The sequence below is a fragment of the Artemia sp. Qi Xiang Cuo genome, chromosome 15 (genome assembly GCF_049724085.1).
Source record: "Artemia sp. Qi Xiang Cuo chromosome 15, ASM4972408v1, whole genome shotgun sequence".
NCBI classification, from domain to species: domain Eukaryota; kingdom Metazoa; phylum Arthropoda; class Branchiopoda; order Anostraca; family Artemiidae; genus Artemia; species Artemia sp. Qi Xiang Cuo.
The window spans coordinates 53,567,770-53,582,003 of record NC_142808.1 but is presented as its reverse complement, the minus strand read 5'-3'; the positions used below and the strand labels follow the sequence as shown (position 1 = coordinate 53,582,003).

General features: G+C 32.3%; 1 protein-coding gene across 4 annotated transcripts in view; it reads left to right on the top strand.

Annotated features, from left to right (window-relative positions):
- The window catches only part of ThrRS (threonine--tRNA ligase), a 69,790-nt gene extending 56,158 nt beyond the window's left edge, over positions 1–13,632 (top strand). For all 4 annotated transcript variants that reach the window (XM_089100894.1, XM_089100895.1, XM_089100892.1 and 1 more), the window contains 4 exons: positions 3,772–3,950; positions 6,660–6,834; positions 9,047–9,161; positions 13,410–13,632. In XM_089100894.1, coding sequence (XP_088957020.1) covers positions 3,772–3,950; positions 6,660–6,834; positions 9,047–9,161; positions 13,410–13,558 — 618 coding nt within the window. In that variant the 3' untranslated portion in view covers positions 13,559–13,632. The remainder of the gene's footprint in view (positions 1–3,771; positions 3,951–6,659; positions 6,835–9,046; positions 9,162–13,409) is intronic.
- The last annotated feature ends 602 nt before the right edge of the window (positions 13,633–14,234 follow it).

Genomic DNA, 14,234 nt, shown 5'->3' with positions numbered 1-14,234 from the left:
CTGCGGATTTATGGATTACCTTAACCAATTGAATCGGGGCTCCTTTTTTAACTACAGTTGATTTAATTGCAGATCCATAATTACCGGAATTTTGGGGGTTCTTTTTAAAAAGTAATAATATAGAGCTGAGAATTTACTGAGTCAAAAAAAATTTTTAATTGGGAATTTACTCAGCAGAAAAAAAGAGAATTAGCTCGGCAAAAAATTAAAAATCGTTTCAGAAAAAGATGGAAAATTAAGAATTCATTCTACAAAAATAAAAAGTGAGAATTTATCCTGTAAAAAGTGAAGTGAGATTTAATTAGGATAAATGGGAATAAACAAAAATGGAAAAGTGAGAATTTACGCTGTAAAAAGTGATATGAAAATTTAATTAGGAAAAGGGGAAAGTATAATTAGCAAAATGGAAAGGTGAGAATTTACAATACAAAAAATTAAAAATGAGAATTTATTAGGCAATAAACGAAGAACTTAGAATTTACTTAGCAAAAAAAAAATGAATTAATTAATAACGTTAAAAATGATTTTGAAAAACACTAGATTTGAAAAGTCAGCTTTTTAATTAGCCCGGGCTATAACAGCAGCCTTTCTAATGATTAAAATATAATATAATTAATATGCTATATCTGAAATTTAATTTCTAACAACTAAAAGACGAACGTGTTCAAAAAAGTTCAAAACATTTAGTAAGACAAGGAACTTTCCAAAACAAAAATAAAACTTTTGTTTATGTTTCTATATATATAATATACATATATTTATATATACTAAATATTTATAGTATACTTATATAATATAATATACAATGTATTTTAATATAAGTATATATAAATAATAGCGAAAGTCAGAATATTTCGGCTCCGCAATTGGAAATCTTTGTCAGCATAAAAAAAAAAAAATCAATACTAAATACCATCTTAAAAAAATGAAGTCACATACAAAGATGAGAAAAAGTACAAACGCTAGGCCTATACAAAGAAAAAACAATAAGAAAAACGAAAGAAACTCGCATTTCTAGGACAAACTGCATAAAAGCTGTGGTCTTGACTCAGTTGACTGGGTTGGACTCTATTAATTTATTTACTTCCCTCAAACTTGAGCAATATAAAAAATATATAAATAAAGTTGAAATAAGCATTTACAAATCAAAGCAAGCATTCTGAGAAAAAGGGTATGGATGGAGTATTTTCTGTACAATGAAAGATTATCTACCTTAATTTTGACTAAACTCTGCATGAGATTCGGCTCAACTCTCCATCCCATCTACCGGAGCTTCCTTCCATTGTCCCTCTTAAGACTCCAGTTCCCCAGAAAAGTGGCTGTGAAACTTTCAAACCTGACACCGGTTTAGTTCAGGTCGCATCGCTATTCGCAAAGCTTAGTGTCGAGTTCTTTTTGTGTGTGTGTTTTTAATGGTTTTTAGCTTTTGCGCTTTAATAACTTGTATGTTCGTTGACAAACCTTTCGCTCTAACTGCAACTTTCATCACTGTAGCCTCAAACACCCTAAGTTTTGATCTTAAACTAATCGACTTTAAAATATATCATATATTTGTATTGAATATATTACATTAAATATAATATTTGTTTGTTCAGTTTTTTTTTTTTTCTGTACTCCCTGTAGAAAACAAAGTTTTCTGAAGTCTCCCCGGAATTTTGAGGATAGTGGGAGCTCTTTCTATAAGATATAATGTGTTGTACATTAAATATACCGCTAATATTATAATTAATAATAATATTGTAATTATAATAATATAATTACAATTAATAACATTTAATATACCACTAATTCTTAGTCAAATTTCATGCTCACATTGTATGCGTCTTTTGAACCTTTGCTTGAAGGAATTAAATAGATGGTTTTAGTAGAATGACGTATTCATGGAGGCGGTTGTAGATAAATGTGGAGTGCTTGGTTTTTCAAGTTACCCAATTAGTAATGACTTTTTATACCAAGATAAACACCTGTAGATTATGATTCAGAAATAGATTCTGAAAAAGACATCAAAAGCCCTTAAAAGTTGTTTGCATAACATAAAAACTGAAGCAAAGTTGAAAATACAAAACGAAAAGGTACACAAAAAATTCCTTGATTTTCGATTTTTTTTGTTTTATTTTTTTAACAAAGGCTTAGAAAATAATTTTTTCAAAATATAGGTGTTGTTTATGTATTGCTGTAGTTACCATATAGTTGTTGGTGATGGTAAATGTTTTACCCATATTGGTGGAAGGATAAAAAAGTTTGAGAGCCTTCAATTCAATTTATTCAAATAAAATTAAAACAACACCAATAATAATAAAGATCTTGGAAGCGAACTTGCTGAGGACCATAACAACAAAAAATTTTACAATGAAGAGAGAAAAAAAAGAAAAAAGAAAGAGAAAACAAATTGAAAAGAAAGAAAGCAAATTGATTAAAAATTTAGAGAATTATAATATCAAAGTTTATTAACATTGTTATACAGCGTACGAAAACTTGTGGATAGCTTGACACTGGAGGGTATATATTCCATTGAAGTATAGATTTATAAATGGGGGATCGCTGGGCGGAACTAGACACACTTGGGGACAATGAAGGAACGGTTGGATGAATAGAGACAGAGGCCTTCAGAATTGTTACAATTAAAATAAGATAATAATTGGGGAAGAAGATTTTAATGGTAAGTGGAGTATACACGGGATAGATTTGATATTTTGATGATTTGTTCAAAAGGGATAATGCCAAAATCAGAGTACAAGTCCCGGGTGGGATATTGTCGGGGCAGCTGAAAAACTACTTGCGAAAACTTGACTGAGGATATTGGGACTAAATTCCTTTATGAAATGCTAGGTTCAAGAAGTTAGGGAGTTTGAGGGAGTCTGTTTTTAGAAATGACGTGCTTGCTACTGAGACATCTAAGTAACTACTGTGTTGGAACATGATTATTTATTTCGTTTATTTCTCTCTTTATCTTTCAGTCAGTTATTCAAAATCTGTATATTAATTGTATAAGAAAAATTGCAGTGTAACCAATTAAATGTCCTGAATATGACTGACTTCAGAGGGGAAACGGCGTTGTGACGGCGAATCTTAAACTCTCTGATAACCAGTGGCGTCGTTTTGGGGGGAGGGAAGTTGCCCCCCCCTCCTCAAATTATTTGGAGAAAAAATTATTATATAGTCCATGCCCCTTGACTCTTCGGATGGAGACCCTTCTTGCCCTCCACCCGCAATAAAATGCTGGAGCTACGCCCCTGCTGATAACCAAGCAATGTACACTTCTGTCAACCTGTCAGTGGTGTCATTTTTTTAAATCTATGGGGGCAATTTTATTGATTTTTCAGTCTTTTTCATCAAAAGTACCAAAAAAGGCCATTTTTCAGTTTGTTCAATGAAAGTAACAAAAAAGCCATCGGGGAGGGCAAGTTGGAAATCCCTGGAAAATCCTAATCAGAACCCGGGAAATTATAGTTTTGAACCAAGTGCACGTAGACGAAGTCCAATATTTTCCTAAGGGTCTTTTGCGAGGGGGCTTATACGCAAAGGAGGGCCCTTTAAAAACACCTGGGTTCTAGAAATCCTGCTAATTTTTCTAATAGAAAGACCTAGTAGCAGGATCTGTTTTGTCGACCTAGTAGTATTTTTTATTTTGGACGGTCAAGGTGCCTTTGATGTAATAAGGGACAGGAATTGTTTCATTTATTGCTTTTAAACTTACTGACCTGACAACCCTGTATTTTAGTTTTTACTAACTTTTCCGATTTTTCACAAATATATTTCCTATTGTATTAGCAACTTGCTGAAAGTTTGGATGAGTTTGGAGAAGCGTGGAAAGAAGACCCCGGTGATGGTGCTTTCTATGGGCCGAAAATCGATATTACAATTATGGATGCACTGAAAAGGCCACACCAGTGTGCCACTATTCAGCTTGATTTCCAGTTGCCAATCCGATTTAATCTAAGCTATATTGCGTAAGTTTTTTTTTATTTCTCAGTTTTCTTTGTGTGTTTCTTCTTTGGCTGCTTTTAAGCGATTAATTTGAAGTGGTTATTTAGCTTAATTCAACTGGATTATTCAAAATTATTCAGCTTGATGTCCAGGTGCCAATCTGGGTTAATCTAAGCTATATTGCGTAAGTTTTTTTTTATAGTTTCTTTATTTTCCGGTCTTTTTTCTACTTTTCCTCTTTGGCTGCGTATCAATAATAAATTTGACGTAGGTATGATTAAATCATGCGAGTCATATAAACCTTGAACTGAAAAGCCTAGACTTAAAGATATTAATAAAAAAATTTAAAAAAATGTTATAGAGGAGTTGATGTCACCATTAAAATTAATATAACAAATGTGGACTCATTGAAAGGACCGTATCATTGTACCGCTGTTTATGTCAATTTCCAGTTGCCTGTTGGTTTTAGTCCAAATATTGCGTAGGTTTTCTTTCCTTTATTTCCTTTATTTGTCGGACTTCTTTCTGTTTTTCCTCTTTGGCTGTATTTCAGTAATCAGTTTGATTCAGCTATAGAATTAACAAGGACATGAAAATAAAAAAAGATTTCCCCCTTCCCACCTTAGGTCTATCTGAAAACTGTGACTTTCGAAGTTTTTTTTTCTTTTGATTGTTTCTGCATTATAAAGCTTTTAGGGCAGTAGCATATTCTCGTCAGTGTTGCCACTGAACAGTGGAAATAGAATAAGCCGAACTTGTAGGACTTGACAAATCTGCTCCTCCGTAAAATTCGTTAATTCCGAAGACAACTACACCTTCAAAGGGAAGCTACACCTACTTTCCTGTTTAGTGTCATCCGTTTTTAGCTTTTTTCTGATTTTCATCCATGTTTCTTATATAGAAATTTTTACTCCCCTTTCCCCCCTCCCCCAGATCTTGAAAAATGTCCCTTGTTGAATTTTCTGTAAAAAAAAAAAAAAAAAAAATCACGATATTTTCTTTAAAAAATAAAGTAAAAAAACAGCAGAATCTCCCCCTTAAATTTTGAAAAAATACGTTTTGCCCCGCTCTCCTAATTGACATAACTGTCTTGAGCGTTATTATTCATTAGTGCCATTTTAGACTGTCGAGGATTATTTAGCTTATAAACTTGTGTCCTTAAGTTTCTCTGTTTTTATTAATTGTTTTTTTATTAATTTTAATTTATTATATTTTATTAATGTTTTATTTTATTAATAACATATTTTATTAGTTTTATTAATTTTTATTATTTTATTATTTTACTAATTATTAATTTTTATTATTTTATTAATTTATTAATTATTAATTTATTAATTATTTATTAATTTATTTAATTATTTATTAAATATTTATTAATATTTTATTAAAAACATATTTTATTAAGGGTGTTTTAGTAATATGTTTTTATTAATATTATTGCGTTAAGTTTGTCAGTTTTTATTAAGATCGTGTCCTTAAATTTGGATGCAGAATGAACTTTGTCAAAGTGGCATCAAAAACATGATTCTACTTTTGTTTGTGCACAAACAAGCATCAGCTGTTTTTTCTAATGTTGAACAAATTATTTAAAACACAAGGCCAATAAAATTGCATGCATTGCTACACCAGAAATGGAGTATCGCTATACCAGAAACACCAAACACTAGAAACATTGCTACACTGTACCATCAAAGAAACAAAAAATCCATTATGTCTTTTTCTTAAAATTGTATGCATTGCTGCACCAGAAACATTGAATCATCTTTACACCAGAAACACCAAACACTAGAAACATTGCTACACTATGTCAACAAAGAATCAAAACTTCTGTATGTCTTTCTTCTAAAAATTGACTGGTTTCCGTACCATTTTTTCAGCCCCGCCCTATCAACTTTGTATCTTTAAAAAGTTCCATTTCCCAATTTCTCCAAAGGTACCAAAGAAACTGGAGAAATTTCCTTTCCATCTTGTGCACGCAGCTCCAAACCTTTGGAGGGGGGTACATAAAAGTGTATTTTTAAGTCAAAGCTCTCCAATGTTTCTGCTTTTTAGGGGGGGGGGTCTTTGCCCCTTCTCGTTCTTTCCTTGCATGGTTTCAGTGATAGAGGCAACCTAATAAAGAACAAACCGTGGCCCACATCCAAAAATTTATTGGTAAAAGAGTGTTGCGAAATCAATTTTTGGGAAATTCTAAAGATAGCCTGAAAACGCTCGAAGTTTTTGTCGGATCGGAATGAAAAATGTAACATTGGAATCGCCATTGTCAAAAACCCCATACAGGAAAGTTACAGTCCCTCACATCGAACAAAAAACTACAAGTAGAAACAATAGGAAAATTTTTTCTAAAGATAGTTGAATTCCAAACTTTAAATGGATATTTCGGCCCTACGTCCAAGGGTCATCCTCAGCGCAACACGAAATAAAGTATAAACGAGGAACTTATATTAGAATACGAGCTAAATTTTTGTCTAGAACTAATTTTTTTTACTTCTAAACAGCCCTAACATCTAGACTTGAACGAATTTCACGTGGACTCCTGGTTGAAATTCGTTGAAGTCATAATGCTTTGATTGTCATAATTTCATGAGTCATGATAAGTTCTTCGATTTTTGGTGTAATTTGTCTGTTCAAATTTGAATCCTCCGATGTAGATTAATCCTCCGGTTTCTTTAGTAAGGAGCAGTTTAATAATATCCTTCCCTCATTAATTCTCACCTCTTTTCCTCCATTAGAGAATCTGGCGAGAAAACAACCCCGGTGATTATTCACAGAGCAATTCTTGGATCTGTCGAAAGAATGATAGCTGTTTTAACTGAATCTTATGCTGGCAAGTGGCCCTTCTGGCTCTCTCCGAGACAGTGTGTTGTTGTTCCTGTTGGCCCCCCTTTTGACGACTACGCTGTTGAGGTTAGTTCGAATTCAAGTTCTTGATTATTACTAGAGATTGTTAACGTAATGTCCCTGGTGGGGAGACTGGAGCCTCAGTCCTTTTCAGATCTTTCTTAACTTAGAATTAATTAATAAACAGCAAAGTTTTTTTTAGCACAGTGTACAGAGATGACTTGTCAAAGACTATGATATTCAAAAGCTTTTTGATTCTTTGATTGGTTTTGAATTTCATATAGAAGATTTAGTCACGTTATAGAAGTGGTACTTTTCGAATCTATTCGAATATAAATATAAAGATTAGAATATGCATGAACTAAAGGATTGGCTTATAATTCACCAAATAGGAACAGATGAAGTTAAGGCACAGCTGTTACCTCTGCCTATATTTTTGTATCCCCTCCCCCAGATTTGGAAAAATATCTTGTTTGTGGTGTTTTCTCTAAGAATACCTTTTTTAGCATCTTTATCGAAAGAATGGCTTCACCTTAGATTTTGGAGAAAAACCATCCCTCCCCCTTAAAGTTTCGTGAATTGACCCCGCTGTTGTACGGGTTTGGTTTCGACTGATGCTGGCTTAATCTCAAATTTGAGTAACATTGAGAATCTCCTAAACCGTTGTCGTAGTAAATTCTCTCTGTTATCAGGGATATCCATCCCTGATCGGGATGGATATCCTTTGGGATATCCAAAGGACAAATAGAGCTTAATCTCGATGTTAGGAAAACTCATTTTCGACTTTTTTTGCCACACAATACTTCTTCGAAGTTTTTCTTAACGAATGTTGAATGACTGATTCGCGTATTGACACACGGTGAGTTAAAGTAAAAATATAATTATTTTGAAGTGTATTACATAAATAAAACACAAACGAGTTTTTAAAGCGTTGAACTTTTTTTGCGATTTTTTTCTCAGTTTATTTTGTTTTTGGTCTCATTTTTCTTCTTTTTTATGTCGCCTCGAGTACTCGCTTGAGTATTAACGTTGACTTTTTTCAACTAAAAGTTAACCAGATGGGGTCAAAAGGAAAATTGATAGTAAAAAGGTATTATTTGAAAAGAGCAAACAAAATTGAAAGTCACAAATACATTTCTATAATAGATTGTTGGCTTTTCTCCCCTAAGCTTGATTCGTTTTTTTTTTTTTTTTTTTTTTTTTACAATTAAAAAATACGCTCTAAAGTATGTCGGATAAATAAATTAAAAAGAATGTTTTGGCTTTGGGGACTAACCTGACTGACCAGAGCTAGCGCTATGGATTATTTATTCTAAATGATAACATAGTTAATAACATGATAACTATGAATCATCAATATTTTCTTCCTTTTCTTCCTTCCTTTCTTCGTTTAATCCATTTTTCTTTCCTTTAATCCATTTCCTTTAATTCATTCCTTTCCTTTAATCCATTTTTTTTTTAAAATAACTCACTTCAAAATGCTACAACTGAATAAACAGGTTTTTTAACAATAAAGCAGGGTGCCAGTAGGAAACGGGAGTAATTGCTCTCATCCCTCTAGATTTTGAAAAATACCTGTTTTGCTATTTTCATTGAAAAACAAAAACGAGAAAAAATTGCCCCCCTTTATTTTGAAAAACACCCTTTTTGTTTTTTCATTAAAAACTTGAGAAAAATGTTGCCTTTCACATAAAGGCGCGAATTTGCGCCCCTGGTCGAAAATGACCAGTTTAAAATTTGCATTTGGGTATTAATTAGAAAAATAGTGACAGCCAAATAGTCCAAAAAATTTAGTCAAAGTTTCTAAAATAGCAAAACGAAATTGAAAGTCACAAATTTATTTATTCTAAGAAATAACTTGTTTTTCCTCTCAAGGTTGTTGTTTTTTTTTTTTTTTTTTTTTTTTTTTTTTTTTTTTTTTGTTAACAAATAATAAAAAATCAGCAAATTCTCAATTGAGTGTAAAATGAAAGAAAAAATAGTAATTTGCTTCATTCTGCAAAACAAAGAGGGTAATGTTTCATACTAGATTGAAACATTAAATGTTTCAAATACATACAAGAATATCTACTTGTTTTTATTAGATGTAGCAGAATGTGATGTATTAGATGTATAATTGTATGTATTAGAATACGTAAATATGTATTTGAGTAAAACCAAAAAGTTATCGTCTCTTCTCTGTAATAATTTTGGCATGTTTCATTTATTTGTAGCTTTTTTTCTCTACGTATATTCTATAGATACCTTTTCTTTACCTTTAGTATTTTTGTCCTTTCAGGTTGCCAGGAGGATAAAGAGTGCGGGTTTTAGATGCCATGCGGACACGGATTCAGGAGATACAATGAACAAGAAAATCAGGAATGCCCAGCTAAGTCAACATAATTTCATCCTTGGTAAGGATTATGACCTTGTCTTTGTGAGGAGAAGTATCAAAATAAGCCGGCTTTGTTTGCTCATTTGCTAGTAGTATATTGATATGCCGCTAGTCCTTCATAAAATTCCACTTGATGATAGAAAAATACAAAAAAAACAGAAATTAAAAAGAAAAAAGGGCAACATCTACAAAAATATTGGAAGTAATGGTTTGAATCGAAACTTCAAAAAAAAGTTATTGATAGAATTCAATAGTTCTTTTATTAAGAAAAATCTTTTGCTAAAATGTGTATGAAAAGATTGTGAAATATTTGTAAAGATATAAATCAAAATAAGCCGGCTTTGATGGATCATTTGCTAGTAGTATACTGATATGCCGCTAGTCCTTCATAAAATTCCACTTTGTGATGTAAAAATGCAAAAAAAAATAAATTAAAAAGAAAAAAGGAAGATATAGATCGAAATAAGACGGCTTTATTGTCTCTCTCACTAGTAATATAACAAAATGCCGCTTAGTTCTCTACTGCTTTCCTTGTCAAGTCCTTCATAAAGTTTTGCATGGATAAAAAATTAATTGAAAACAACCAACATCGTAACTTTTGAACATTTTGCTGAAATTACAACTTTGAAAGAAAAAAGTGTGAAAGTATTATTAGTTGGGGTTGAAAGAAAGGTCGAGATGGTTAGGACACGTTTTGGATGACAGAGTAATTACTTGCTACTACCTGCAGCAGAACCTGGCATCCCAACAAAGCTTCTGTATAAGGACCCCCTATGAAGGCTGGTCTTGTGCCAATTTTTGGTGAACTATCCAGCGCTTGTTCCATTTTCTGGTAAAATATGCGGAAACGTGTGGCCCTATTTAAGGTCACGGGTACTCGTGAGAAAATTATGATGATTATGTGATGAAACCTTTTATGCCCTATTCAAAGAGACGGGCACTCATGAGATGACCGTGTAAAGAAATTTTTAGATTTAATGAAGCGGAAAGTATTGTATAATCTAATTTATTATTTACTTCTTCTTTTCTGTGAGGCTAAATAGATGACCAAACTGCGCGATTCCCCCCTTCTCTAGATTTTCAAAATGTAGGAAATCATCCACCCCAATCTTTTCAAAACTTCACCGTATACCCCCTTCCATAAAGTCTAAAGTTCCTTCAACAATGGCCTACCTCCCCCCCATCTGGGGCTGACCTGCTTTTCGTTTGGCCTCAAATGGGTCGACAAAAGAATGGTCTTTGGCAATCTACCATCCTTCATTTGTAAAATATAATCAAACCACATTTCGTACAGCTTATTTTTTGATTAAACTATCGTTGCAGAATTCCCCTGAAACAGCTCTTCCTCTATCTTGGTGTCAAAAACTCATTTTTCCAATATTCCCGTACATGGAAATACATTAATAGAATGTTTTGAACACATTAGCTTTAAGCAGCGCAACCATGTCAATATTGAAAGAAAAGCGATAGAACAACAAAAATCAATAAATACAGTTTCAAGTTCAAAACATTTATGTATTAAAAACAAAAATTTCCAAGTAATAAAGCCACCGGTTCTAAAGACGAATAAAATTCTTGTTACGGGCTCGTAAGAGTCATTTAAAAAATATAATTTTTAAAATTTGGGCAAATCTTTGTTTACACGGTGTTATCCTTTGTGCTGATAAAAAAAAATGCTTTTAAATCAGTGCAAATATTCCAATTAATGGAAATGAAAAAAAGTGAAGTAGCTATAAATTTTAGTTATTTTTCAATTGTAATACCACAATATATAGATTTGGTATGTTCGTTATGTATATCTTCCAACATCTTTGGCATATGATTTTTCATACTCTGGTTCAGAAGCTGAATTCTTTTTATAGCTTAATTATTTTTTTAAACATATGGCATATGCTTTTTCATACTCTGGTGCAGAAGCTGAATTCTTTTTAAAGCTGAATTATTTTTTAAACATATAGCACATTGCATACTCTGTTGCAGAAGCTGAATTCTTTTCAACCCTGACTTATATTTTGCGCATATTTTTCGACAGGAAAACACCTATGTATAACAAACAGAATTGAGAATATAATAGTCATTGAAAGTAGCAGCTATAATGAATAAATAATTATTCATTATATATTAATTATTGTAATATTATTTTAATAAATAAATTCAGAGGTAAATTCAATAAATACACTAAATAAATCTCAATAGATTATTATAATAAATCAATTACAATTTATTAAAAACAAATCGTACAAATAACGGTTCAAATAGGGACAAATTCTTTTATTAGACAGTGAAAAAAGATGACAAGACTGTATAATTCAATCAAAAACACTGTGACCGTTTATCTGCTGATGACGGTCACTCCGTCATCCGTCACGTCCGACGGATCTGAATTTTCGTCATTGTTTTTCACTTTCTAATAAAAGGATTTATCCCAGTTTGAACTGTTATTTGTACGTCATGGAGTGGCAGCAGTGCGGCAGTGTGGTCTTCGAAAATACCTTAAAATAAGTCATTTAGCCAAGCGCGGATTATTTTTAGAAACTTCTTTGTGTTTTTTCTTTGCGAGTAGAAAACACCTTATGTACATAGAACTTGGAAAAAAGATTATTAGAGAAGTAAAGATTGCAGAGTGCTCTAAAAGCACCGAAAATTATGTTGATTCTGTTAAGCTGTGTTCACATGCAACTCTAGAAAGACTTCCATTCTAAAACATGTATGTGTGTCTGTGCCCATTATTTAAAGGATGTGGAAGGTGTTCCTCAACAGCATCATCGAGATTTATAAAAAAATTATTAAAGAAGAAAAGATTGCAGAGTGCTTTAAAAGCACCGAAAATTGCGTTGATTCTATTAAGCAGTGTTCACATGCAACTCTAGAAAGACTTCCATTCTAAAACCTGCATGTGTGTCTATGCCCATTATTTAAAGGATGTGGAAGGTGTTCCTCAACAGCTTCATCGAGATTTTAAAAAAATTATTAAAGAAGAAAAGATTGCAGAGTGCTTTAAAAGCACCGAAAATTGCGTTGATTCTATTAAGCAGTGTTCACATGCAACTCTAGAAAGACTTCCATTCTAAAACCTGTATGTGTGTCTATGCCCATTATTTAAAGGATGTGGAAGGTGTTCCTCAACAGCTTCATCGAGATTTTAAAAAAATTATTAAAGAAGAAAAGATTGCAGAGTGCTTTAAAAGCACCGAAAAATGCGTTGATTCTATTAAGCAGTGTTCACATGCAACTCTAGAAAGACTTTCATTCTAAAACATGTATGTGTGTCTTAGTATGAAAATTTAGCCAGACGTACATGTCAATGCCACTTTTAAGCGAATATCATTAATGCTGTGTAACAGAGGCTTTCTAATTTTTAGAATATTGAACCCTAGACAGAGTTCTATACTCTAGAACTCTGAATGAATTTTACTTGTGAACATGCAAGTCTAACATTTACGCAAGTCTAACTTCTATGATTTTGAAGGAGACATCTTAGAAACGTAATTTCATTTTAAAGACCGGAAACCAGGATAAATGCTGTTATTGCCCTCTAGAAAGACTTCCATTCCTAAACATGTATGTGTGTCTTAAATATGAATCCAAGTTTTTTGTATGCGTTTTTTCAGTTTTTTGTGTAAAACCACCCGAAAAAAAATCTTTGAGTAACCCCCCCCCTCCCCTCCAATCCAACAGACAACGAAACTTTTGAAGAATCTAAACGAATTTAAAAAGTGTACTTGTACGAAAGAACGATTACCCGATTACCAAAGCAGTAATCATTTTTCCAAAGTTCCGCTTTTCAAATTTTTATTTTCTACTTTGTTGGAAAGTAAAAATAAATAAAAAGCGATGCAAAAAACTCACATGCTCTTTTCTGCCCATCTTCCTTGAAATATTTGGGGAACAAACTTATACAACGTAGCTGCTTTTAATATCAAGGTAAAATTGTCTCGTTTAGGTTTTTCCTATGGCTATTAAAATGGCACAAAAATTACATTGTTAAAACCCAAGTGGTGGGTAGTGAAGGCATATTGAAAAAGGCAAAGTGCGAAAAGATTTCCGGGAGCTATTTACCATGTAAGTTACTATGTGGTCAAGCAAATGTTGCTTCATTTTAAAATTCAACATTATCTGTCATTGTATGTTTCCTAAGTTTGTTTAGAACAAGTCTAACTAAACACGCATTTGTTCGCCGCTTTAGTAGCAAGTTCATTGGAAAATTTCAAAAATTTGATGTTTTTTTTTAATTTATAATTTGTTGATATTTACATTTTGTCTTTAGTTGTCGGGGAACGAGAGAAAGCATCTGGGACCGTCAATATTCGTACACGAGATAACATAGTCCATGGTGAGCAATCAGTCGACGAAGTCATTAGCAGATTTGACCGATTAGCCAAGGAAAGAGTTAAAGACAGTGAAGTACAGTTTTAACTATGTATGTGTATTTATATGTTTCTTTTTATATATTTAAGAAAGGCTATAAGTGAATAAAGAAGTAAGAGGTCTACTTGTATTTGGAAATAAATTAGGATATTTTGTTATTCATAACGTATATATATATATACATACATATATATATATATATATATATATATATATATATATATATATATATATATATATATATATATATATATATAACGATTTTAAATGTATATATATATATAACATATGGTGAAACTCCGAAATACCTTTTTTCTCCTTAGAATTAGTCAACTTTGCTGGTTAGATTTTTCACTTTTACGGAAAATTTGATGGTGACAGGTTAGGTTTTTAACCCATTTCTTCTTAACATATTTAAACAAAAGGAATTTCGGACATTCACCGGTGAATGTCGACATTAAGCAGATTTCGGACATTCACCGGTGAATGTTGACATTAAGCAGATTTCGGACATTCATGGTAACATATATATAGTAGCCCGGCAATGGGCAGGCCTTTATATATTGATTCTCGTTGTCGCTTGTCTTCTAGCAGCAGATAACGTGAATTTCTTGATGTCATGGCGTCAGGTTAGGTTCGATAGAACCACCTTGGGAAATATACGAATTCTTCCTTGAAGTAGTGAACTATTTAGATCGTTTTGTGGCCAGGAATTTAATGTCGG